Source organism: Siphateles boraxobius, unplaced genomic scaffold (genome assembly GCF_051911475.1).
Source record: "Siphateles boraxobius isolate OS27281-9 unplaced genomic scaffold, OSU_SipBor_1 5, whole genome shotgun sequence".
In the NCBI taxonomy this organism is placed as follows: Eukaryota; Metazoa; Chordata; class Actinopteri; order Cypriniformes; family Leuciscidae; genus Siphateles; species Siphateles boraxobius.
Window position 1 is genome coordinate 24,105,794 of NW_027509141.1, and position 25,591 is coordinate 24,131,384.

Below are 25,591 nucleotides of genomic sequence, written 5' to 3' on the forward strand. Positions count from 1 at the left end.
TGATTATATGAAAAGTGAACAGCTTGAGTAGCCTAATCATAAGATGCGCAATATCGAGACGCATCATTTTGACCACTTCATTAAGTTTTGTTTTGTATAAAGCCTTTCTTTAAAGTGAATTTCGTTTTGTATAAATTGTATCTTAATTTTAATCAATGTTTCATCAACCAATTTCCTGGATTTAATAAATAAGAAGCAAATATAGCAGACAATAGCCTATAATCGGGACATGGAGGTGCCGACGCGATATAACTTGCATCGCACGTGAACTAGAGCTTGTCTCATAAATAAACAGAAACTCAGAAATATATCTAAGCTTGAAATGTCTACTTTTAAACAAAACAATTCAAAAAGAAAAGAAACAGACAACTCTAATAATCCGTATGAAGTGTGCATTTCTCTTTATAGGCACCTTCACAATACTGCGAAGGTGGCGAGTCAGCATCGTCACAGAAAACACTAGTTTATTAATAAACAATTAAAATGTCTCCTAATGATTAGGCTATTTGCCGGTTCTTTGTGGCAAGCTTTATGCTTTAGCTAACTAATCGAATATCGTGACTCATCCCTATTTTGTACCAGGCCATTTATGGTTTTTCATATTGTTCAATAAAGTTCTTGGTAAAAAAGAAAAGAAGCTACTGTGTCAGAAATACATCGCCTCATACTGGTCTGGCATGTATACTACATCGGTTTGAGTCGGTTTCAGTGGTTTCGTGTGTACGCAGATATTTCTTGAGACGGCGCTGTGTTTACGGAATTTTTTTTTTGAACGAGGAAAAAAAAGATCGGATAGGGACAGCTCTGGCTTCATGTGGACGTGGCCTCAGTATTCTCAAACAAACAAACAAACAAACAGAATAGTGGCACAGAGAGAAAGTGTTTGTTCTTTTCGGGAATTTAACCTGCAAAAGGATTACTTATGGTGATATGAAAGCATTTTAATATCCAAATAATTACACACTTAAAGGTGCAGTATGTGAGATTGACAGCTAGCATGTTTTAATATGCTCCCGTTCATAGAGATTTTTAGATGAGTGAGGAGGCTTTTTAGATCGGGTAGAATCTGCACCTCTGACCCAGTTTGTTCGCTGGCTTCCATGGCTGCAATATGATGCGTTTTCCGCCAACTAGCAACCTGTGGTGGCGAAATACTATTGGGTAAATTGGCAACGTGTGGTATCGCACAGACCAAAACAAAAACAAACATTCCGACACGGAACACATTTCAAAGTAAAATAACTGGCTGTAGCATTATTTCTCAGAGAAACAAGAATGTTAACTCAGCATATTTCCTAAATATCTGCAATCATATTATGGTATTTGTATGCTTACATACAACACCTTTAACAGAAAATACAGAAATATAAAAATGAAATATAAAATATAGTTTGATTTCCTGCAGAAATATTGGTAGCTATATTAATCATTTTTGCAATCATTCAAATAACTATAATTCAATTTAATTAAACTTTATTAAATTCAAATCTGCATTTAAATTATTTTCTCTCTGACCATGTGGCTTTCCAAGCACACACGCACAAAGTGAGTATTATTGCTCCATCTGGTGGTCGAAAGTGTTAGTGAGGCTTCACAATCCAAAGCATTCCACGAACACCAATTTACTCCACTTTTCAAGTATTTTGTCCTTGAATTATTTCAGGCAGCACTTTAAGTTTTGAATGTGTGCCTCCCGAGACAGTTGTGTTACAGGTGTGAGTTCAGTCTGTTCTCAAAGTCAGCTGAGAGACACAAAGCAGTGACAGAGAAGAAACAGCACAGATCTGCTGCAGAAGCTGAAGTAATACTTTCAATCATATTAACGACTGTGAAAGAGTTTTGAGAACGTACTATTTTTAAAGGAAAAGTAGCACAAAAGAAGGTATTATGAAGTGCATTGAGGTCCGACAACATTGACTTTCACTGTATGGGCAAAAACACTGACATTTATCAAAATATCGTGTTCCTCAGAAGAAATAAAGTCATACTGGTTTGGAACTATATGAATAAAGTATGACAATTTTCATTTTTTGTTGAACGATTCTTTTAATAAGCTCTTTTTGGTTGTGAGCTTCTTTATGTCTCTAAAATTACATTGTTAGGAAAATCCATCACGACAGGATGCCAGGTTAACCTCAAGCCAACAGATTAAATATATTATTGAAGACTCAAAAGCAATTAACCTCCTTTTCTAACTAAAATCAGGCCTTTGAAGCCAAGACATTGGCAACCTTGTGACAGGGCGGCATTCTGGTATTTTCATGAAGAAAGTGTTTGAAAGACAGCATTATCCAATCTGCTAACCCATAATACTCTGTCCTGGCTCCATTTTAGTAATGTCTTGGTTAGCAGCACATTCATCTTTTACAACACAAATTACAGTCAGCTGCTAATGTCTGTGTTTATTATAGTGCAGTCACTGTTTAGTCTGTGTTTGTGTAAGGGAAGAGGACGGTGGGCCTATTTCGCAACTTTCACACACACATTTACACGTCCACACAAGCATGAAAACGCACACACACGTAAACTATCAAAGTAATAGGCATATACATATACAAATTCTCATGCTTTGTTAAAATATTACAGATCCTGTTCTATGTTAATATTGTGTGGAATTAATCTGTAATGGATCTAATTTTGTGACATAGTATGTTTACACACAAGAAAAGAGCCAAACTTAAAGTCCGCATGAAATGGAAGTTTCGATATTCTTTTCTTCCCTATTGTGACATATCTAAGTGGAACGGCTTCTCGAACAAGAATAAATGTAGGGCGGGACTATGAAGAGATGTTGTTGCAAAGGGGAAGTTACTTTATTTAAAGATTACGATGGCACATGAATTCAAAAAAATTGTGTGCACGTATAAATCATTTATAATAATAAATACTGCAATATTCCATAAAAATATATGAATTGTCAAAATTGATTTCATGGTGACTTTAAAGCTGAATTGTGTATTTTCTTTGTACTAGCTACCATTGGTCAGAAAAACACGTAGTCCCTCCCCCAAACTCATGCCATTGGTTGAGTCATTGTTGCTGGTCTGGATGCTCAAAGTCAAACAAACAGATTAATGGTTTGAAAACACCACAGAGCCACAGTATTTACACTTGTTTTCAGGGGAAATAATATATGAATTGCTTACTTATATGTGTCTCAGAGATAGGAGTTTTTGAACACTGAAAAAACAAACACTTCACCTTTAAATGTCAGCTAGCAGGATGAGCAGTTAAACGTCAACAGCAAACTATCGTCATCATCTTTGTGTATTTTCACCTCTTGACCCCTTGCAGGAGACAGGAAGAACAAACCTACATGAAACTTGTAGCCCACAAGAGATGAGCCACAAAGACCTCAAAACATAAACACGCACATACGCACACTTGAAAACTCTACTTGGTTCTTTTCAAATAAACAAGAGTTCCTCTCATCTTTCCATATTTTAAGGGTAATGACTAAGTGTGTTCCTGGTTCAGATAAAAACATTGGGTACATTAAGTTAAGTCTGGCTTCGATCAGAGAAGACTAGAAACAGAAGTGTTTACCCAGAGACTCTTTTCAAAAGCTCATTAAAGTTCAGAGGACACTGGCAGAGTTGTGCAGACAGGAAATGTGGGACACCAAAAGAAACAAGCAAACATCACTGTGATGTCCTATATTGAATCAGACATGCTCCATGTAAACAAACTTTATCGGTTTCCTTTATAAAGGGTTTATCTGTATCCACAGTTTGAAGAAGACTGGTACCGGGAATTATTCTTGCGAACAAAAAACTGTCAGTATTCTCATCTGTACCTGCTCAACAAGATAGCCTGTATCCTTGGTCTTACTAGACAAAAGACTGTTAGTCTCGCAAGCCTAACTGCAAGCCTTTGATTTATCTGCATTACTTTGACCAATAATTGCCCATTCAAATATGAACTATAACTATCTGACTTACATGTAAACCACACTTCAGTTGTTTTTATGTGATGTTTAGGGGTGAAAAAATAAATATATAAATATAATAATTTATATATATATTTTTATATATATATATATATATATATATATATATATATATATATTTGAATTGCCAGGTGATAATTGCTCATTGTGGCAGCCTGTTACATTGTAAACAGATCATTCTTTTCAATAATAATAATAATAATAATAATAATAATAATAATAATATATAAAAGCTTAGTCAACAGAGTCATCGAATTCCAATGGTCATACTTAATTTCTTATATATATATATATATATATATATATATATATATATATTATTTATATATATTTTTTTGTCCAATTCAACACTGTTTATGTTAAACCTGAAGACCAATACATAAGCATATTACTGCGGCAGCATTATAATTGACAATTTTAATGGTAAAGGAACACCTGTTAAAACACAAAAGTGGAAAGTGTGGGTAATAAATGGGCACCGGGTTTTCCAGTGAGAAAAAAATGTGAGTGACTGATCTTTAGAAGGAGGGACACTGATTCTGTAGCTAAACTAGTTTGGCAATGAACATATGACAATAAAAAGCGTCACAAGACTAGATGTATTACATTTTAACAGACAAAAAGAGAGACATAGGCACAGCAGCGTATAAAGGGAGAGAGAGGAAAGACAGGAAGGGAGAGACATAATGTGTTTTGTTTAAGTGTGTTTATGTGTGAACAGCCTCATAAACGAAAACGAGCGAGCAGTAATCTCACTTTTCCATACCCGCATCCCCAGACTCCCAGGAGAAGGCTGGTGAAATGCCGCCTATAACATCACATCCGTCCTTTCGCCATTGAACTTTCAACAGCACAAAGACAAAGAAAACTTTTGTTTTTCCTGCCGGTTCCCTAAGCGCAAATAATGTCCAGGAATATTCCATGCGATAAATGCAATAGGCTTACTTGAGATTTTTTGTTCGTAAGTGTTCATGAAAACACTAAGTGGTGAAGATTTACCAGTTTCACTCACCCCTGCAGGGCTTTCCTATACCGTGTGACACATTATGATGTCTTACCTTGGAAGCAAACTGCCGTTCAGGACAGATGGGATGCTGACACAAGATGCCGGTTTTCTCCTCTTGTGCAGGTTTCTCACCTGAAATAACACACACCCACACACACACACACACACACACACACACGCACACACACACACAGAGGTTAAATGTCAACTGTATGTGGGAGGGAATTATAAGTGAGGTCAATTTGTAGGTCAAACTGGAAAGGTGCGGTCAAATTTCACAACCAAAAAAGGTTCATTGTCCTTTCTCAATAGTGTAGCAATGTACAAAGTACAGCTTTCAGAACAAGCAGCTTTCTTTTGGTTTACATGGCTAATCTGTGAGACCAACCTGAACCCGTTGCGAAATCTGTGAGGGGAAATCATTTGCCCTCATGCGACATTCTTGTTTGTGTGGATTCCTATTTAAACAACTGGATTTGACGAACAATGGTAAATGTTATCGCACATGAAGGCTAATTGCTATTCCCTTGGGAATTTCCTATGGGTTATTAAATGCTGATTTTGGATTTATAAGTAAAATAAGGTCTGTGGTAATATTACCAAAGTCCCTTTAAGACAAGTCATTTCACTCGGCGGGCATAATTGAAATGCCTCTCGGGCATGCAAGTGCAGCTTTGAATGGGGAAACATCAAATTCTCCAAAACTGTTCGCCAAGCTTACAATTAAATTTGAAATTTGAAATCCCTAATAAAATCTGACAACAACTGTCTCTAAATTGTGTTTCTAAATGCTCGAATCATGACAAAAAACCCGCCTGGACAAAACAAACCAACTAATACATTTTAAAAACCCCATTAGAAATAACAGGGGAAACTCGAAAATGCTAATCCTCTTTTCCTAGTTTTAGGGCTACAAACTGAACAGCTCTATATTATGGAAGTATCAAGTATCCAGGAGTAATATAGAGGAGATTAATGAAGGAAATAAATATGATTGAGACATTTCGTAACATGGAGGGACTCTTATGAACACAGTGAGCCTGTGGGGGATATGTCCTTGGGCATGAGCCAAAAGACATAACAGCAATACAGCACAGCAATAGATGAAGCAGCTGGGGGGATATGTAGGATACAACGTTTGAAAAAACTGAGAACCACAAACAAGCTAGAAGAGTGATACAATTTGTGACAACTACTTAATTGCATGATATGCTGATCAAATAAAATTGCATGTATCACTTTACAACATATATAACTTGAGTTAGCCATGGCATCAAGTCCATAAAGACTAGCAACTGGTACCAGGAGAGATGATTAAAATTACAATAAATACTACCTATTGGTAGTTTGAGGAAGGGATTAACTGAAAACTGAAGAACTGACAATAACACAAAAAGGAAAAGAAAGAGGAAAAATAGAGAAAAACAGACAGAGCAAAAAAGGTTGGCGGAAATCTAAGATTTCCAGACATTACAAGTTTGCTGGCAGACTGGCTGATTTTCCTTTCAGTGAGGGCAGTGGTATTCCACTTACCTAGAAACCCACAGGGTTTAATATGAAAAAGTGCACGATTTTTCATTGATTCCACCCCTCATTCTCCTTTCTAGTAATGCTGCCACCTCAAAACTGGCTGAACAGAAGCCATTGATGATTACAGACAACAACATAATCAACAGCATATACAAGCAATAGATGCAACATTACGTATTAGTGAGAAACATTCCCATAGGTTGATTTCATACAAAATAGTAAGTATACAATGCTACAGTGATGGTATATTGATACAAGGGTGTCTATTAACTTGTGGGGGGGAAGGGGGGGCTATTAACAAAGCTAGAAAAAAATTATGGAACTTACGCCACAACTGAAAGAGTAATAATTTTTTATTTTATTTTTTATTATACACTTTCACACACTAAAAATTGAAATTGTTTGATTATTTTGTATGATTATTTTGCGCTTTATTTAGATTATCATAGTTAAAAAAAATCATACAGTAGTTTAAAAATGAAAGACTCGGTTTGGGATAAGTGTAAAACAAAATCTATGCATAAAGGGCATTTTAGCATAAATCAATAAATGGTCAAAAAAGAAATATATATATATGTGACAGAACTTGGAACGCCCATACAATGGTTGTAAATGTTTGATATTTTCATATACCATGGTATTTAAAAGGTACACAGCTCCTACTTCATCAAGGCATCTGTGTCTTTTCCAACATCCTGAAAGTAGAACATCACTACACAGTCCAAGACAAACTCTAGATATTATCCTCAACACATTCCATCTCACGTCACCTCCATCTCTCGATGAAGAATATTCCATTTCTCCTTCTTTAGTCAGAGAGGTAGAGGGTACCTCCTAAAAATCCTCTATGTTAGGAATGTGCAGAATGCCAGGAACTGTTTTTCATGCCCCTCTGTTTACCCAGTTGTTTGCTGAAGTTCCTGAGGGGCGCACATCAACTGTCTAAAGTGCTAGAGCGGAAATATTTTATATTATACTTGTTTTCTTTTGCCTCCATTGGAGGAACACCAAGCTGATGCCATGGATGCCAGTATATGTTTTGGAAAGTCTGAGAATGTCAAAACTTCACCAGCTGAAGGTGTGGAAGGGGAGTTGTCATTGATTCTTTATTCCTAGCTGACTAATCCTCTTGCGTTTTGGACTTAAATGAGTTTAGACAGAACCTGACATTGCAAAATTAGCTCAACCGATGCCGTGAGTTTGGGGAGGCACAACCTGCTTATGTAACCAAAGGCAGATGGGCAATGTCTTTGGGAAACTTTTTGGTCCGACTTAAGAGGAACAGAAATGACACACTTCCCTTCATTCCACAACTGCTAAAAAAATTCACAAGCTTTAAAATAAATCTAAAGATTTAGGTAAACTGATAAAAAAAACATTTGCTTGACTGTATGGACAAAGAGGGATAGAGTGAGTGATTAGTCAAAATATTTCCAGAGAAAAAAAGTTTATTCAAAGTGGGTCCTAGTAGGGGCATTAGCACACAGATTAAATGGTAAGGACAGTATATGGACAAGCTAAAACTCACTCTCCCTCTGCACTTTGCTGTCACAGTAGTCTCTTAAACCTTCTGACTACTTAGTGGAAACCAAACATGATGTTCTCCACACAAAGCCAAAACAAAAATTTAAAAAAAGAAAGAAGCCATTTTGTTGCAAGACCTAAGTGTAAAGGCATAGATTTACACACGCACACACACACACACACACACACACAAATAATAATACATAAAATTGAATAAAACTAACATTATTTATTTAATGTCTTGTCTTGCAAAGCCTGTATGACTCAGTTTTTTCCATGGAAGACAAAATGAGTTTATTTATACTGTAGCTGAATGTCCTTTGTTGTTTCTCTTTTCCAGTGAACGTATATGGTGACCACAGATTTTCTAGGCCAGATTTGAAGCAAATAAGTAAAATTTAAGCCTATCCCTATTATATTTAGGAAGATTTGGAAAATGGTGTTGTTTGGACTACTATTATGATGCATTTAAGATTTTTGTTCATTTCAAAGCTTGATAGTCCATGGGTTTCATCCATGTTTATTATTTTGCAAAATATCTTAATTTGTTAAATATGTTTTTGTTTTCAGAAGAACAGAAGAAATTAAGCCATGCATGTTTGGGAATGACTTGAGGGTGAGTAAATGATGACAGAATTTTCATTTGTGGGTGAAATGTAGGCCCTCTGAGAAAAATACTGTAATCTTGTACTAGTCATTCAATGAAAAATGTATTTGTTTGTAAGAAGAAACATAGCATGAGAAATATGGCATAACACAGAGCCTATCCATCTTCAAGTTTATATAATATCTTCAAAATTACAAACAAACAACTTTTAAAACATAATTTTGCAATTTACCTTTAGGGTAAAAAATAGATAATGATTCAACCAAACTGTCTCACACCATTCAATGGTGTCAATTAAAATCTCTTACCACAAGACTTCTGGGTAATGTCCATGAGGGAGGTCCAGGTGTACTTCTCCACTCCCAACTCACTCGGTGTACATGGCAGAGTTTCCAGTTCATAAGACCCATGCCGCCGCCAATAGAACATTGTGCCTCAAAATCCAAGCACAACCGATAAATCTAACGCCACATCTCACTTGTTAACAGGGAGTAGATTGAGATGATGTTCTTAACTCCTTGAACCAAACATCAGTCTTTAGATGATTACTTCTCGTCATGTTTACCCAAATTAGAGAATGTACTAAAACTTGAGTGGCTTCTCTTGAGGAGAAAAGTTCCACAATACTGGATTTCTCTAAAGTTTCCAGGCAGGGTGCTTTGGACTTTGTGAGCCAGTATGTGAAGGGGGAAAAAGAGGGGGGCTTGACCCACACAGCACGCCAGACAAGCGGTGCATTCATCCACATGTGAATTGCATGCTGGGATGTGAGGGAGACTTGGACCTGTGACTTTTCAGAATGGCAAGAGATACAAAGCTGCCTTTTGAGATGTCCACGTACTTGTAGCCCACAAACTCCATGCATCTCAAAGTTACAGTATCATATAGAGCAATGAAGCAGAAATCATACTTTACAGACTCAAGCCAGAGTCAATGATATATAGAGCAAGTATGGTAGGACAATAACCTCTAAAAAGCAGGTTTAGAAAGTTGAAAATGAGAAAGGGTTAAGATAAAGATTAAAAGAATAGCTGCTAGAGTTGGCGAGTGCCCTCCAGAACCCTCACAATTTCTAATTTTGCTCTGACAAATTAGAGAGTAGCATGGGAGAGTCTAAGCTGATGGGATCCAACATTTCCAACCATATGGTAGTAATTTGGAGCAGTGTGACGTGCAGGGGTTAGTTTTAATGACCAGGCTTCCAGTGGCAGTCAAGCCAATACGCCGCAGTCTCAGACTCTGTCAGCTTAATCATTCGCTGGGACATGTACAAACAACAAAGCTCTTTGCATCTTCACCTAGACATTTCTCTCTGCGAGCTAGTGTACAACAACGTCTTTTATAATTACGGCTTGTTTCATCTGGCTGTTTTTACATTATATAATTACTTTCAAACTTTATTGTCGAGACATCATAGCATCATTTTCCTGCTGTACGTTGCTCTGTAGTTGTTGTTTGACTATTCAAATAGCTCGCCTGGTGTGTTGTGCTCACTCACGATTCTGAGTACATAAACGACTTTAAATAAAGATTAGGACTGTTCATCGATAATTGAGTAATCATTAATTAATCGAGTTAATCACATAAAATCTCACTGATAAAAACAACGAAATTAAGATAATTCAAGATATTACAATGTGGCAGACAAAAGCATGACTACAAAACATGTCTTTAGAAATACATTGTTCATTTAATCGGATAAACGCATTTATTCGGATACAAATAATTAAAACAGTCTAGAAGTCTGTATGTGTGTCTATTCACGATTTTTCTTCAATATGTCTATTAATTTAACAAGTTACCGTTAGATATACAGTATATACCGTATAAACATTATATATAATACTAACTTGTTAATGCTTTAGCACCCCTAGCGAGATTGTAATATAATATACAAGTAATATTAATTTGTTTTAAATGCTAGTGATCATCACATACCACACCCAAATTTTGTCTGCAGCATTGCATTTGGCTGGTCATCATGCTATCTTCAGCTAATAATACTCAGCGTGTAAAACATATGTTACGACCAGCATGTTGGCCACACATGAAAGAACACTGGGGTGTGACAGCAACTACAGTCAATTATAATAACTAGGCTAATCCCCTAGTGATTCTCCTGACATTGTTTATCTTTGTTTAAAACACTAGCATTAGGACAGTCATGCACGTGGCGAACTATCTGTAACCAGTAATGGGCTTGGTTTGGAGGCTAGATGGCAAATTAGTCAGCCAAGTGACAGTTCCCAAATAGCCTAGACAGTTCCATGCAACGGCTCCTAGTCAAAATCAGGTAAACAGGTCTCTATTTCTGGTATTCTTCATAATAAATTCAAATACTTAGACTATTTGACATTATTTTAAGAAATACTACTCAATTGCTTCACTGATAAACTGTGAGCTTCATAAAAGCCCAATTTGTTAGTTTGAAGTTTGAATTTAATAACTATGGCCCTGGACCTCACAGACAGAACATAAGAGGCATTTCCTTTGGTTGGCAGAGTCACTTTGTTTCCACTGTCACACTCTTTTTTTTACAAGGATTTCGAACTATTTATATTGCCGAAAAGAATATAAAAATTAATGATCTTGTGGTCAATCTTGCTGGGAAAAAAATGAACTAGTTCAGTTGCACACTATGTGAGTTCCTTTGGCTAGCAAGTGTTGTTATAAGGGAATGTAAATACATTTGTTTAAATTGACATAAGACATTTCATGTAAACAACTGAAAGGAAATCTATAGAGAAAAACACAGGAAGGAAATTAATTGTACATTTAAAATGTAATAATATAAATACTGATCCTTTAATTATAATAGTCAATATCTATGAATTGGAACCACTTCATGTAAAATCAGCTGGTACCTTTATCTGGACAAAATCTCCCTAAATGCAATCTACCCTTTCAGCTGTTAAAAATGAGCTGTTGGCTGTACATACAGATTGAATCACAGACATTTCATCATGATAAGCCATTGGAGAAGTAAACCACAGAGTCGTCTGCCTGTCACAGCATAAACACAATTTAACCAAATCAAATGGTGAGGAATGAGAAAAGCCGTGAACAAGAGTGGCAGAAAATCTGGATTTAAATAGCCAAAAAGGACATAATCCTGTACAGACAGACATACATTATTACAAATAAATCCAAGTTCAGTCTATTTTCAGGTATCAAAAACAGAATCAGTTAGTCAATAGTGGCTAACTACTCAGAATGTACAGAAATTACTCAGATATCACACCTGCAGCCTAAGAGAAAAGTTTCATTTAGTCTAAGTTACCAAGTTAAAATAAAGGAATGCTTATTCCCAAACTTGTGAAAATAGTGCATGTCTAATAACTCATAATGAAAATTCAAAAACCACAAAAGCACGATGAATATGTCAAATCTCATCAGGCTTACATGGTGCACGTGAGGAATAGTTATGATACATGGTGATTTTGAAGCTTGCCATCCTCAGTCATCATTCATTTTCATTAAACGGAAAAGTGACTAGGATATGAAATGACGACAGAATCCCGGATCCCTTTAAGACATCCTCAAAACTTCGCGTCAGCACGCTGTTTTGGCTCTAGTTTTCATCATTTCCACAAATATGCCCAATATACAGGTAGCCTACACCTCACATTATTGCAGCCGGTAACAAAAATGCCACTTACCAAGTAGCAAACGAAGTCCAAGCCAGCTCTTGGGTGGCGAACCGTATCGATGCATTATGTACTGTTAACCATGTGGGTTAATTCCCAAGTCCGGCGTATTCATCTGTTGTTCTCAGAGATGAGACATCCGACCATCCGCTGCTAAGTGTCAGCAGTAGAGCAGACATGAGCTCTGACGCGCTGCTGGCAATCCTCCAAAAACAAAGTTAGGCTACTTACTGACATGTATATATGATATACAGCGTATAATGCTGGTTCCCTAGTAAACTGCAAGCTATTACGTTTCTTTAAAATCGTATCTCTTCTCTGTATGCTTGAGTGACGTCCATATCGCTTCACCTTCCGTGTGCTGGTAGAGAGACACAAAAGGACTGTGCCTTTGACGCACGTACTTTTTGTCTCCTTTCTGGCCTCAAGCTTTACTGAAACTTATTGAATTGCGCTGTAAGAACATGGCATATCAACTTTCAAAGTCAACATGACATCTTTTTTTAGCACGCACAGCTTTTTGTCATGTTAAAAAAACAGGCATGGTATTCCAAAAGCACAGTTGTCTCCTCCGTTTCCTATATTGTTACTACCTCCAACTTCATTGTGGCACCTACTTTACACGCAGGCGTTTCCCTTACCTCCCTTCCCATCTTCTCTCTTAGCAATCTGACATTTCATACCTTTCAGACCGGATATTTAACGGCTAAATGCTACATTCATGCTGTCCAACCATTGACACCTAGATCTACTAAATTTTCTGCCGCTCATTTCTGTATTGACACATGACTTTCTCAAACTGTAGGCCTACTGTTTTTTTGTTTGTTTGTTTGTTTGTTTTTTACTGTTTTTTGTTTTGTTTTTAATGAACAGTCTAATGTTTGAGTGTGGCTATTTTTAATTTTCCATTTTGTACATTCTTAGTATATAGGGTTCTTTATAGAACCTTAAAGGGTTCTGTCAGGTGCTTCATTTTATGGTTTCCCATCATGTGATGATAGATTTAGTTTAAATACTTAATGTCGGTTTTGATCATTTTTATTTGTATAAAATTTTATGAATTAAACAGCTTGTGAAGGTAGGCTACTTTATCAATCGAAAAAACAGAAATAACCAGTTAAACCGATTGGGCCCTATTTTAACTATTCTAAGCGCATGGTCTAAAGCCCAAGGCGCAAGTGCACTTATAGGTGTCTGAATCCACTTTTGCTAATTTAACGACGTGGAAAATGCCGTTGCGCTCGCGCCATGGTGGATTGCTATTTATATGGCGGAATTTGCAAGCGGAAAGACTTACCGCTTCTCCAGAGAGGAAACGGATCTGCTCGTGCGCAAGGTTTAAGCAAGCAAGCAGACCATCTACTGAACAAACCGGATTCCACCATATCTTTATGTACACAATAATAATCTTTTACATTGTAATCGGGTCAATATCACTGTAGACAGAGCCGATCCGCCCTATTCGCTCACTACGCAAGCTGCTTAGGGCCCCGCAAATTACTCAAGGCCCCGCCTCCCCATCGTGCCATAGCGCGTCAATTAATGTTTACAACATCCATGACAAAATTAAGTGAAACTATTCTTCTGGGGTGGGACAGTGAATATACTTTTAAAACAAGACACTGATTATCTAGTCTCAGTCAATGTGTAGTTAAAAACTCTAAACAACTGCACTAATTATACAAGATGGAAAGCAATGTATTGACAATTTGACTACTGATTTATTGGCTATATTGAATTTTAAATGTTGAATAGCTAGCTGGACATACTGGTCAATATGGATGGACATCCCTCAGTAAATATTAATCATAAATCAAAAATTGCTTCAACATGCATAATAAAAAAAACCTTTAACATGCTATGGCAAGCCATTTTAGATTTTATTCATTTACAGTTCATGCATTTTTTATATCAAGAATTTTTTTTTTTTTACTATTTGCAATGTGAATTCTTGATTATTTTTACTATAGGGCCCCTTAGTTACATTTTTATTAACCAATGTCTATTTTTGATATCAGGAATTACATGTTCACAAGTTAATTTTTTATATCAATGATGTCATCACTCACAGGGATTATTGATATCTGCATCACTAGTTCACTAGTTAAATATTACAAGAGCCAAGTCATAGTATTAATAGTATTTTATATTTGAAAATGAATAAAAGGAAATTGGGAGCCAGTTTGAATGGGTCTGATGCAGCTTATAAAATGAGTTATCTATAATTTGCAGGTGCTATGCTTAAGTTTGTCAGTAGAGGAGATGCTGGATCATCAGCCAATATTCTATAGAAATACTCTATTCAATAAATATTGGTTGTTTGAACCTCATTCTGTTCTATATTTTTGTACTTATTCTTTGACTGTTTTGTTTAAAGGAGGGGGGATTGTATTGGGAGCACTGAAGTGTCAGGTGTGACTGTGTGTAAATGGCAATCGGTTTACATAGCTTTTGCCAAGTAAGACATGGTCCTGGATCAACATATTTTGTTGATCCTGGATCAACATTCCTGTCCCAAAATGTAGTCCTTACCCAATCCCTACCCTTAAACATAACCCTACCCTTAACTTTTCCCTAAAATCAGAGGGTAATGATTAGTGAATAACACTGATGTTTGAGGACTTCACCCTGATTCTAAGCCTAAACTTGACATAAACTGTAAACTTGTCCCTCAAATCTGATTGGTTGATTGGAAAGTTGATCCAGGATCAACAAAGATGTTGATCCAGGAACATGTGGTACTTGGTGAAATCACGTTCATCCACGGGGTCAGGTAGAGGGCCCCTTAGCAGAATTTTGCTTAGGGCCCCAGGGAGGTCAGGATCGGCACTGACTGTAGGGTGCCTTTTGGTGTCCTGAAAATAAATAACAAATTTTCCATTATAACTTAACATACAAATTACTATGAAAGGGTGTGTTATATAAGGCTAAGTTGTTTTATTCATAGCAGTAGCATTATTTGGCTCTTTAGATACATTTGCAAGATTTTCTATAGTTTTGTATAAGAGGATGTATGTTATTTTGCTATGTCCCAGGCACTGCTCATCAAATTTGAATGAGAGTAAAATAGTCAAATCATATATTTTTTTTTCCTATTAATATTTTGTTTAATAATATATAACTCCAAATTGACTGTATTGATCAGTTTATAATAAAAACAATATTTTTATTTAATAAAAAGAAGAGTTTGTCCATGTCCCTGAAATGGTTGTCCACCCTGTCGTATTTTGGAATCTGCCCCTTTAAGAATAGGCCACCCCCATTAATAACATCAGGACAACAGATTTTTTTTTTCTATAGTGGCGGGAAATTCAACTGCTGAGGCGAGTCCGAAATGTTCACCCTGTCGACCACACCCAGACTCGATAGGGTGGACATACACATGACAGGGTGGACATAGCATTCATTTGTAGTTAATATGGCAATTTATAGAAATGTTATATTACATTTTATGGAAACATATACTATAATATAATATAATATAATATAATATAATATAATATAATATAATATAATATAATATAATATAATATAATATAACAAGATCATATTTTGTTATATAAAAAAACATAAAATCATTGCTGTTCTCAGGATATGCCTCTGAGTGCGGCAGAAATTGCTACAGAAAGTGCCCGGCAAAACCAGTTTGGGGCAAGTTGTTCCACGTGTTGTAAATGTTACCAATTGACAGAATTTATTTACTACAATATTTATTGGCCACAAATAAAAAACTAATTGTTACATTTAATGTACTTGCCTTGTCATGCTTTGTTATTATAATTTTCCTTAAGTTTACATTTTGCTGAAAAGACGGGCAGGTTTTTGAACTCCCTGCCTTTTTCATCTCAACCAGAGAGGCCATTCTAAATTCTCAGTTATATCAATGTGATTGAGAATTTAATTATATATATATATTTTTAAGTTGAATAAATGTTTCATTGTCATATTTTGTCATGCTTTTTGTGTTCTGCTTTATGTGTCCACTCCATCGTGTGCCCGTCCACCCTATCGTGGGCTCGTCCACCCTGTCATCTTGGTATTTTTAAATAATATTTAAAATAATAATTTAATCATACCTATATAGGTTTCTTTAAAAACACATGATTTACATAAAATCTTTTATGTATTTATAATTTTAAAGCAAACAAATAACCCTGTATAGGAAAGGGATATCATACCTTTCAGAAAGTATCATTTGTATCTTAATAATGCAATGAAAACATATTTAACAGTAATTTATATGTCCACGACAGGGTGGACGTGCTTTAATGCCATAATTAAAAAAAAAAAATTGTGGGAGCTCAGATAATATATTTATTATAGTATTTGAGTGTCTACTATGACATGACATAAAGCGAATGGTAAATTAAAATCAAAATGTGTGAGTATTGTGAGGGTTGGAAGGAATGGTGATATTGACCCAATCCTTTTATTTTTAATATTTGACATGTTTGTGTGCTGCTTCGTGTCCCTGTGTGTGTTATAAGAGTGTACACACATTGTGCACCCAGCTATGGACTCATACTACTAATTCGCCCTTTAAATAACAAAAAAAATAACATTGCACCATTGACTTTAGACCAGGTTTTTGTTGGTCAATGGCGCAGTCTATTTCAGTTGCCTCGTACACAAATAAAAACGCACCAACAATGCGCTTGAACACCTCGTTTTCAGACCAGCCATTGTTGCACAAATGGGTGCAAATGCAATTGCTATTTAAACAACATGGCGCAGGACGTGAAAATGATAACTGCTTCAGGCTGAAACTAGCTAAAACACTTGTGTTGCGCCTGCCGCCACATTGCTCCAAGTGTATGTAGGGTCCTTATGCTCTTTGTTTACATACATCATAATTAGCTGTTTTCAGTTCTCATCATCAATCATATTCCAAAAGTGACTCAACTGAGTTAGAGTCGCCAAAAAATGGAAGTTGCAATAGTCGATTCTTCCCTATTGTGACGTATCTACAAGTGAGCTTCTCGAACAAAAACAAAATGTATGGTGCCCTTATACAGTAAACAGAGAAGAGAAGAGAAGAGAAGAGAAGAGAAGAGAAGAGAAGAGAAGAGAAGAGAAGAGAAGAGAAGAGAAGAGAAGAGAAGAGAAGAGAAGTTGCTACAAGGGGGAGGTGAAATTATTTTTATTTAAGATTATGAGGGCACACGAATTTAAAAAGAAATGATGTGCACAGATAATAATTAATTTATAATAAATACTCAAATATTCCATTAAAAAAAATCCATTCTGATTTCATGGTGACTTTAAAATAATAAAGGCACTCTCTTCCCAGCCTACCCCCATCCCTTTTCATCTCTTTTCAGTACAAGCAAACCTGTTCATGGCTTGCCAAGCTGTCCATATGTGGAGTATTAACCATCTGAAGCTCTCTCTCCCCCTGCCTCCCCTACATTAAACACCTTGTGCATAAACCACACTTACTCTCTTCTGCAAAACGAGCTTATACTCACCATCACTACTATTTGGGTTCTTTATAGCTGTTACTGACACAGCGTGTCTGGAGAAACGATCTTATTCTGTCACTGTTGTGCAAAAAACTCATGGTGCTATCCATCACATTTGAGACTTATTTGTCCTTGCTAGTGAATCATGTGTCTGGAATGGGAACATGTTGAAGGTGTCTGGACCTTTGAGCTGGACATGATGTTCCTGACTGCTGAGTTGAGAAGGATTGGTGCCCTGAGCTTGTGAGCTGAACGGCAGACCTGGATGATCTATACCTGGGTTGTTTTGGATCAGATCCCATCAACGTGTAAGATCGCTCTTATCAGGTGTGACAAATCCCTAATCCATTCAGGTTGACAACAGCTATGCTTTTATAAACCAGGTCTGTCAGACATTTTAGGGAAGGGTAAATCTGTTGTTTGAGTAGTCTAAACTCTTTTCCCACACCTGACCATGGTGTATAAAACAGATTAAAAGAAATTACCTCATCTTTGATAAAATGTGCACAAAATTAATACACCTTTCTACCCTCATACAGAGTAATACATCAATACATTAATGATGGTCTAAATTATATACTCATTATCATCCTCACATGCTGTATGCAGTCTATTGAAAATGATCACTGGCTTTTGTGAGCTGAGCATATATGTGTCTACTCAGACTCATGGCTAATTGTCTCTACAAGCTTTTCTTAAGCTGATTAGCAGCTCGGCAGATTAGTTTGGAAAAATAATGAATACATTTAGGCCATTCTATCAGTGGAATGGGACCAAATTTAGTTATATTTTTCATTTTTCTTCAGACTATAACACATCTATCTGCTATCTTTTTGTATTAAACAAAAACATACATATGTTCCAAAAGTAATAGTACATATTTACATTGAGAAAGACTTTTATAATGAAATTATAAGAAAGAATGATACTTGAATTGAATATTGATAATAATTTTGAATATAAAACAATGTCATGTTGGGGGCAATTGTAACGGAAAAAATCATATTAACCCTCAGTTCCCCAAATAAGAGTGAGCCTCAAAGTAGTAATATAATTTCTTAATACTTAAATTGGTTGTTAATATTAGTTATATTATATAAACTGAATAGTTCACCTTTATGTCAAAAAATGTCTGTGCGGAAAATGTTGGCAAACCCCAAATGGCCTTTTCACCCTAAGGTCAACAGAGTTTTTTTGTGTTTTTTTGACACACATGTGCTGTCCTATCGTCAGGTGAAAGATGTCACTGAATGTACAGAGATGGTCTGAGAACAGGCCTGTCATTGTTTATGTATAAAAGTCCTGAGTGTTTTGGTTTGCAGTTCCCTACCTGTCAGAGCCGGCTATCTGGCACTTTGCATTCAATATTTTAGCCCGACAACTTCACAACGTCTGCTGCTTTGACTTCTTGTCAAAGTTTGTATGACAGATGCATTTCCTCTGTGACTATTGTTACATTGTTTGTTTATTCAGCTTGCCTATGCTTACTGTACGTTCACACCGCCGCCGGCGAGAGCGGCAAAATTCGCTCTCGCCGCCCTGCCAGCGACGCCGTGGAAAGATTCGTGGACGCTCTGATGATCTGACGTAGATCGAACGCGTGGTCACTTTTACAACTGTATTTAAAGGGGCCACAAAGCATCAATCATGTCGATCGTTATTTTTGCAGAAAATTGATCGATGGAAAAAACTTAACAATTATAGTGACATGTTTGCTAATGAAATAAACAAATTAAAAGCCATTTGTGTGGTGTGGCTTTTGTGTTCATGGTTAAGTGCTATTATAATTTACATTCCCGCTGAAAAACAAGCGTTCTAGCGCGAAAATATTGCCTATAAATAGTGTTGCGCGCCTTCTTATCAAATTCAAATGATCAACCTCCTCAATTTTGCTTGGGAACTAATGTGGTCGGAACCAAAGTTTACAGGACTGCGTTCTCTGGACTCCTCTCAAACGGAGCACTTACATATTCCGATTGGTTGCCGCCGGTTGCCGCCGAACCGCGTCATTGCTTATTACCATAAAGTTGACCTGACTTCAACTCTCCTCGCCGCTCTCACCGTCCAAGACGCGCCGCTCTCGCCGTAGCTCGCCGCCGGCTCTCATTGAAAATGAATGACTTCCGGCCACTTTGACGCTCTCGCCGGCGGAGCGTCAAAGTGGCCGGAAGTCATTCATTGCTCCGTTTGAGAGGAGTCCAGAGAACGCAGTCCTGTAAACTTTGGTTCCGACAACATTAGTTCCGAAGCAAAATTGAGGAGGTTGATTATTTGAATTTGATAAGGCGCGCAGCACTAGTATTTATAGGCAATATTTTCGCGCTAGAACGCTTGTTTTTCAGCGGGAATGCAAATTATAATAGCACTTAACCATGAACACAAAAGCCACACCACACAAATGGCTTTTAATTTGTTTATTTCATTAGCAAACATGTCACTATAATTGTTAAGTTTTTCCATCGATCAATTTTCTGCAAAAATAACGATCGACATGCTTGTTTGCTTTGTGGCCCCTTTAAATACAGTTGTAAAAAAGACCACGCGTTCGATCTACGTCAGATCATCAGAGCGTACACGAATCTTTCCACGGCGTCGCTGGCAGGGCGTCGAGAGCGAATTTTGCCGCTCTCGCCGGCGGCGGTGTGAACGTACAGTTAGTTTGCTGTTCTAGATGTAAAAATAAAATAGTTTAATATGCAACATTTCTGTAAGTTCTTTTTCTTCAGAAAGCGATCAGAGGTTAATTTTTTGTCAGAGATAAATTAAATAGCTACTTAAAGTGTGTAAATAATCAAACAAAAATTGTTTTAAGAAGTTTTAAAATTATGATAATTTATTTAATATTTAAATGATTAAATCAATAAAAATCATTATTATACAAAATATTAATTGTATTATATTTTAGGCCTACGTGAAAAATAAGGTGAATACTCGGAGCGGTTTGTGGCTAGAATTTGTGCGTTTCAAAAGCAGCACCCTCGAAGCTGCAATAAATCAGCTTTCAGGAGGTACAGGTCAGTGCTCTTTAAATTGTTTATGTTCATTATTATTGTAATGGTATGTGCTTTGAGACATGAAGTAGTTTAACGCCGTCTCTTGTGACGCATTTGTTTGCTCCCTGCTGTTCGCCTTGATGTATTTAGAAGGAGGCGTGGCTTTGGAGACGCTCTGAAGGGAGGGTGGGATCTTATGCTTTCAAAACTAGTTCGCGATTGCTAGCCTCTCCGAAAATTGCCTACCCTATACCTTTAAAGTCGACATGAGGCAGAATTTGAAATCGTCTTTTCTTCCCTGTTGTGGCGTTAAATGGCGGGAATTTATTGGATCATTGTTAATTGCTGCAATCTCATGTGAGTGACAGTTTGCTGGAGGGGAAAGGTTATTTTCCCGCCCTGGTGTGGGGAGTAGCATCTGCCTGCAGACACGGAGGCTGCATTTTCAGGACCCCACTTCTAGGACCGCATTTCTAGGACCCTAGGTTTTTAGTGACAACGCCACCTATCGAATTAGAGGACCAGCGAAGATGAATGACATTCAGAGTGTGAGTATCAAATGCGAATCAATTTTTATTTGTTTAACTTTAAAAACAATTTTGATGCATTTCATTGGAAAGTTAACGTTGCCAACGTGCTGGTGATTTGCTAAACAGTCTTGAATGCATAGCCATCATATATTAGCCTCTAATGCTGGAAAATGAATTGCACGTTCATTTAACGGAACTGTTGCATGATAAGCCTGTGTTGACTTATTTACAGCACAATAAACTGTAGCATGTTTGTTCTGAAAGCTTGTTTATTACTCATTGTTTTTCCATTTTAATTCAGTTAAAATAATCTTAATCTTTTCACTGTCACGTGCTCACAGTCAGCCTGTTTAACGTTACCCACAATACATGTTATGTGTACGTCTCTTCATTTTGACATGGTTTTATAAAGTTGGTTGAGACATATGACATTTTAATAGTCAGACATATCCGAGAGGCCATTATAATAATTGAAATCCCACGTGTTAGTTTGTGTCATTTACTGTATACTGTACTCTATATGAAGTGCTATTAAGGACACAGCTCAGGGTAGGCAATAGTATGACAAAAGATAAATAAATAAATTGGTTAAGCACTAGGCTTAGGCCAAATTTATGTCTATTTATTTTTATGAAATTAACTTAAAAATGTTTTTCAAGAAACGACATGAGTGTTTCTAGAACCTTTGTTCCGAGAACATCAAAATCATTTTTTTTTTTCAAATCTTTGAACAGTATGCAATAATTGTATTATGAAAATTAATTGGTATGGAGATTGATATCATTATTTTTATCATTATCATTACTCTGTGGTAACTAAGATCTTTTAAATATGAAATTTAAAATTAGAGAGTAGAACATGGTCAACTAAATGTTCCTTATTTAAATCACTTCTCTTTCTCTCTCTTAGGAGTCAGTGATGATGTTGTCCATGTGTTTGTCCATCCATTGAAGTTCTGTCTATGTGGTTCAGGTCATGATCAAATTTGTTTTTTTGTATGTTCAAGTTCAGTGGTTATATATTATTTTGTAAAATATTTTGTGTGTTCAATTTCAGTTTTTATATATTATTTTGTAAAATATTTTGTGTGTTCATTTCAGTTATATATTATTTTGTAAAATATTTTGTGTGTTCAAGTTCAGGTGTTTTATATTATTTTGTAAAATACAAAATCTTAAATCTATCCCCAGAGTCATCCTTGTCTTCCCTCTGTACTTGAAAATGTGGTCCATAGTGACTGAAAAGACTATAAAATGATTCCTTGTTTATTTTACTTGAGTTATTATATGCTACTTAGACCCAATAATTTCTCAACATTCCTAGGAACCTGGTTTAATTGCAATAAAGAAAGTAGTATTTGGGTGTTATAAAACTTGAAAGAAAAAAAAAACACTCTAATGTAGTTAAAACTGGGTGGAAATATTGCATTGGTGGCACTTTTTTCGGTCCTCCAAAACTAGGGTCCTGGAAATGCGTTCCTGGGACTGCGGTTCTTCGACTCGGTAGGTGGCGCTGTCACAAAAAACTAGGGTCTTAGAAATGCGGTCCTAGAAGTGGGGTCCTGAAAATGCAGCCTCCGGGACTGCAGACAGATAATATTGGGTGTGGGTGCACATGCCATCATCAGAGAAGAGAACAGATTTAGTTGCAAGATGTAGGGGAAGTGTTTACTTGATTAAAGATCATGAGAGCACGTGAATTTAAAAAAAAAAAAAAACTTATGTCCACAGATAATTAATTTATAATAAATACTGTGCATAGGCCTACATAAAAAGAAGAGTTGTTAATTTTGATTTCATGGTGACTAAAAAACTTCAGAAATTTAGTGTGTTATAAGTCCCACTGTCACAATTGCCCCCGGTCTCCCTTACTGTATTCATCTCAACTGTTCATTTATCTTGGAGGTTAAATTTAAATGCTTGAAATTGGAACTGTCAGCAGCATACAGCCAAAGTCTGCAGTCAGAGAGAGGGAAGAGAAAAAGAGAAAGACTGCCTGAGGTCTTGATCAGATGCTTTTTAATCAGTTCCTTTCCACCACTCCCCTGTCTTGCCCTTTCCTTCAGTTTATTTCATTAGTTTCCCATGCCTCATGTCTACAGTGAGTTTTATTCTTTCACTACTCTGTTTCCACCATATCCACCTCTGACCACCCATGAATTAGAAATGACTATGTGGGATGTGGACATTATTGCATAGTTATTGCTAAATCTATTCTGCAATATGCACAAAATATGAGTGCTTGCTTATTGGGCTAAAAACATAAAACTATTCAAAATATGTAATATAGCTTATTGAACGACAATTCTGTGGAGTTCGTTGGATACAGATTCCATGAAGGCCTGGCTATGACTTAAGTAAAAACTTGTTTTGGTTTACCATGTACTTTTATCAGAGTTTATGGTTTTGGTACTCATGCATTTACCTCCCCCTGGTGGTAAAACCTAGTAAATACAGGACTCTGACAGACTGTAAAAGTGATTCAGCTATCACGTAAAATCAACGGACTGAAATTTTGAGTCACCTGGGTCTTTATGCGTTGTCTCTTCTGCTTTTCCTGGTGACAGGAGTTGTTTACACTTGGATGTGAGAGTGAGTGTGCTGCTAGATATTCCTCTGGGCTCGTGCTGTCAGATTTCATTCCCTAAGGCACAAATATACTGAGTTCAGTGTATCCAGCCTGCAGGCTATATCATCAACAAAGAAAGCACAGTGGATTTGAAGTTAGCCAGTTGCAGCTGCATTGCAGATACATGTTTATATGGAGGGGGTTGGTTTAGGACCGTCAAAACCTAAAATCACCTACATTAGGAAGACCATGCAGCCAACAGTTCTCACAAGAAAAAACGGCTTTATTAACAGTTTTAATAAACATGTACAAATGGGAAAGGTTAGTATGACAGTTCAGGTTTTATAGTTAGGGATAATGTGACCATTTAATACGCATGCGCATGACGTCATTGTTTTACAAATTCACGTTTTTGTTACATGGAGACGGTAAAGGCATTGTTTTCAAAACCTTGCACTTTGAAACTTATTTTCAAAAGTTTTCCGTTTTCAGTTGAAAGCAGTGTCATGTAAACATACCCTAAGGGCCCTATCATACACTTGGCACAATGCTGCGCCAGGCACGACGCAAGTGTTTATTGCTAGTTCCTGCCTGACGCAGTTATCATTTTCAAGTCCTGTTCCTGTACCACGTTGTTTAAATAGTAAATGCATTTGCACCCATTTATGCGTCCATGGGCGTGCTGGTCTGAAAATGAGGTGTTCAGGCGCATCGTTGGTGCGTTGCTATTTTGAGGCAACTGAAGTAGACTGCGCCATTGACCAACAAAAACCTGGTCTAAAGTCATTGGCGCAGTATTTATTTATTTTTTGTTATTTAAAGGGCGCATTAGTAATATAAGCCCATAGCCGGGTGCACAATGCATGTACACTCTGCTTATTAAACACACAGGAGCACACAAACTAGCCAAATATTAAAAATAAAAGGATTACAATGTAAAAGATTAATATTGTGTACATAAAGATATGGTGGAATCCGGCTTGTCCCGTAGATGGTCTGCTTGCACACTTTAACCTTGCGAGCAGATTAGTTTCCTCTCTGGAGATGCTTTCAGTCTTTCGGCTTGCAAATTCCGCCATGTAAATAGCGAATTTGCCAATGGCGCGAGCGCAACTGGCTTTTAAAGGGAATGGGGGATGAGAATCTGATTGGTTTATTGCACGTTATGCCCAAAACACATCCATTACTCATTAAGAAAATAGGGACAACACTTTCAGACCATGTGCCGGTCGCGCCGACCATTTTTTCCGCCGTTAAACTTGCAAAAGCGGATTTGGACACAAGTCAAGTCACCTTTATTTATATAGCGCTTTTACAATACAAATTGTTTCAAAGCAGCTTTACAGAGATAACAGGAAAGTAAAGTTGTAATAGTATTGTTAAATTCAAAATTAAATGTTAAATGTCCACAACTAAGCAAGCCAAAAACCAATGGCAAATGAAGACGAAAAAAGGTGACAGTGGCAAGGAACCAAAACTCCATCAGGTGACAGAATGGAGAAAAAAACCTTGGGAGAACCCAGGCTCAGTCGGGGGGCCAGTCCTCCTTTGGCCAACAAACAAACAGTGTATGATTATGATTTAGGCGGCATAATAGGTCAGAAGTCAGATTGGATCAGAACTTTCACAATATTTATCCAGTTCATCTGATTAGGGTTTGGAGTCATCACGCCGGTATGGAGATGAGTTTGTTGAGGTGTCAATGAGGCCTTCACAGTGTTGATAAGGCTGGCACCTCAGGGATGCGTTGTCGTCGTGTCCATGTGATGGTCCTT

General features: G+C 36.8%; 1 protein-coding gene across 4 annotated transcripts in view; it reads right to left on the reverse strand.

Annotated features, from left to right (window-relative positions):
* plekhg5a (pleckstrin homology domain containing, family G (with RhoGef domain) member 5a) overlaps window positions 1-23,860 on the reverse strand; it is a 48,412-nt gene extending 24,552 nt beyond the window's left edge. For 2 of the 4 annotated variants that reach the window (XM_077203424.1, XM_077203425.1), the window contains exons 1-2: window positions 8,925-10,448; window positions 5,008-5,087 (exon numbers count right to left, since the gene is read on the reverse strand). In XM_077203424.1, coding sequence (XP_077059539.1) covers window positions 5,008-5,087; window positions 8,925-9,045 — 201 coding nt within the window. In that variant the 5' untranslated portion in view covers window positions 9,046-10,448. Of the gene's footprint in view, window positions 1-5,007; window positions 5,088-8,924; window positions 10,449-12,275; window positions 12,935-23,771 lie in introns of those variants that run through there. The other 2 variants (XM_077203428.1, XM_077203426.1) reach the window with 2 other exon arrangements.
* Between the last annotated feature and the right edge of the window lie 1,731 nt (window positions 23,861-25,591).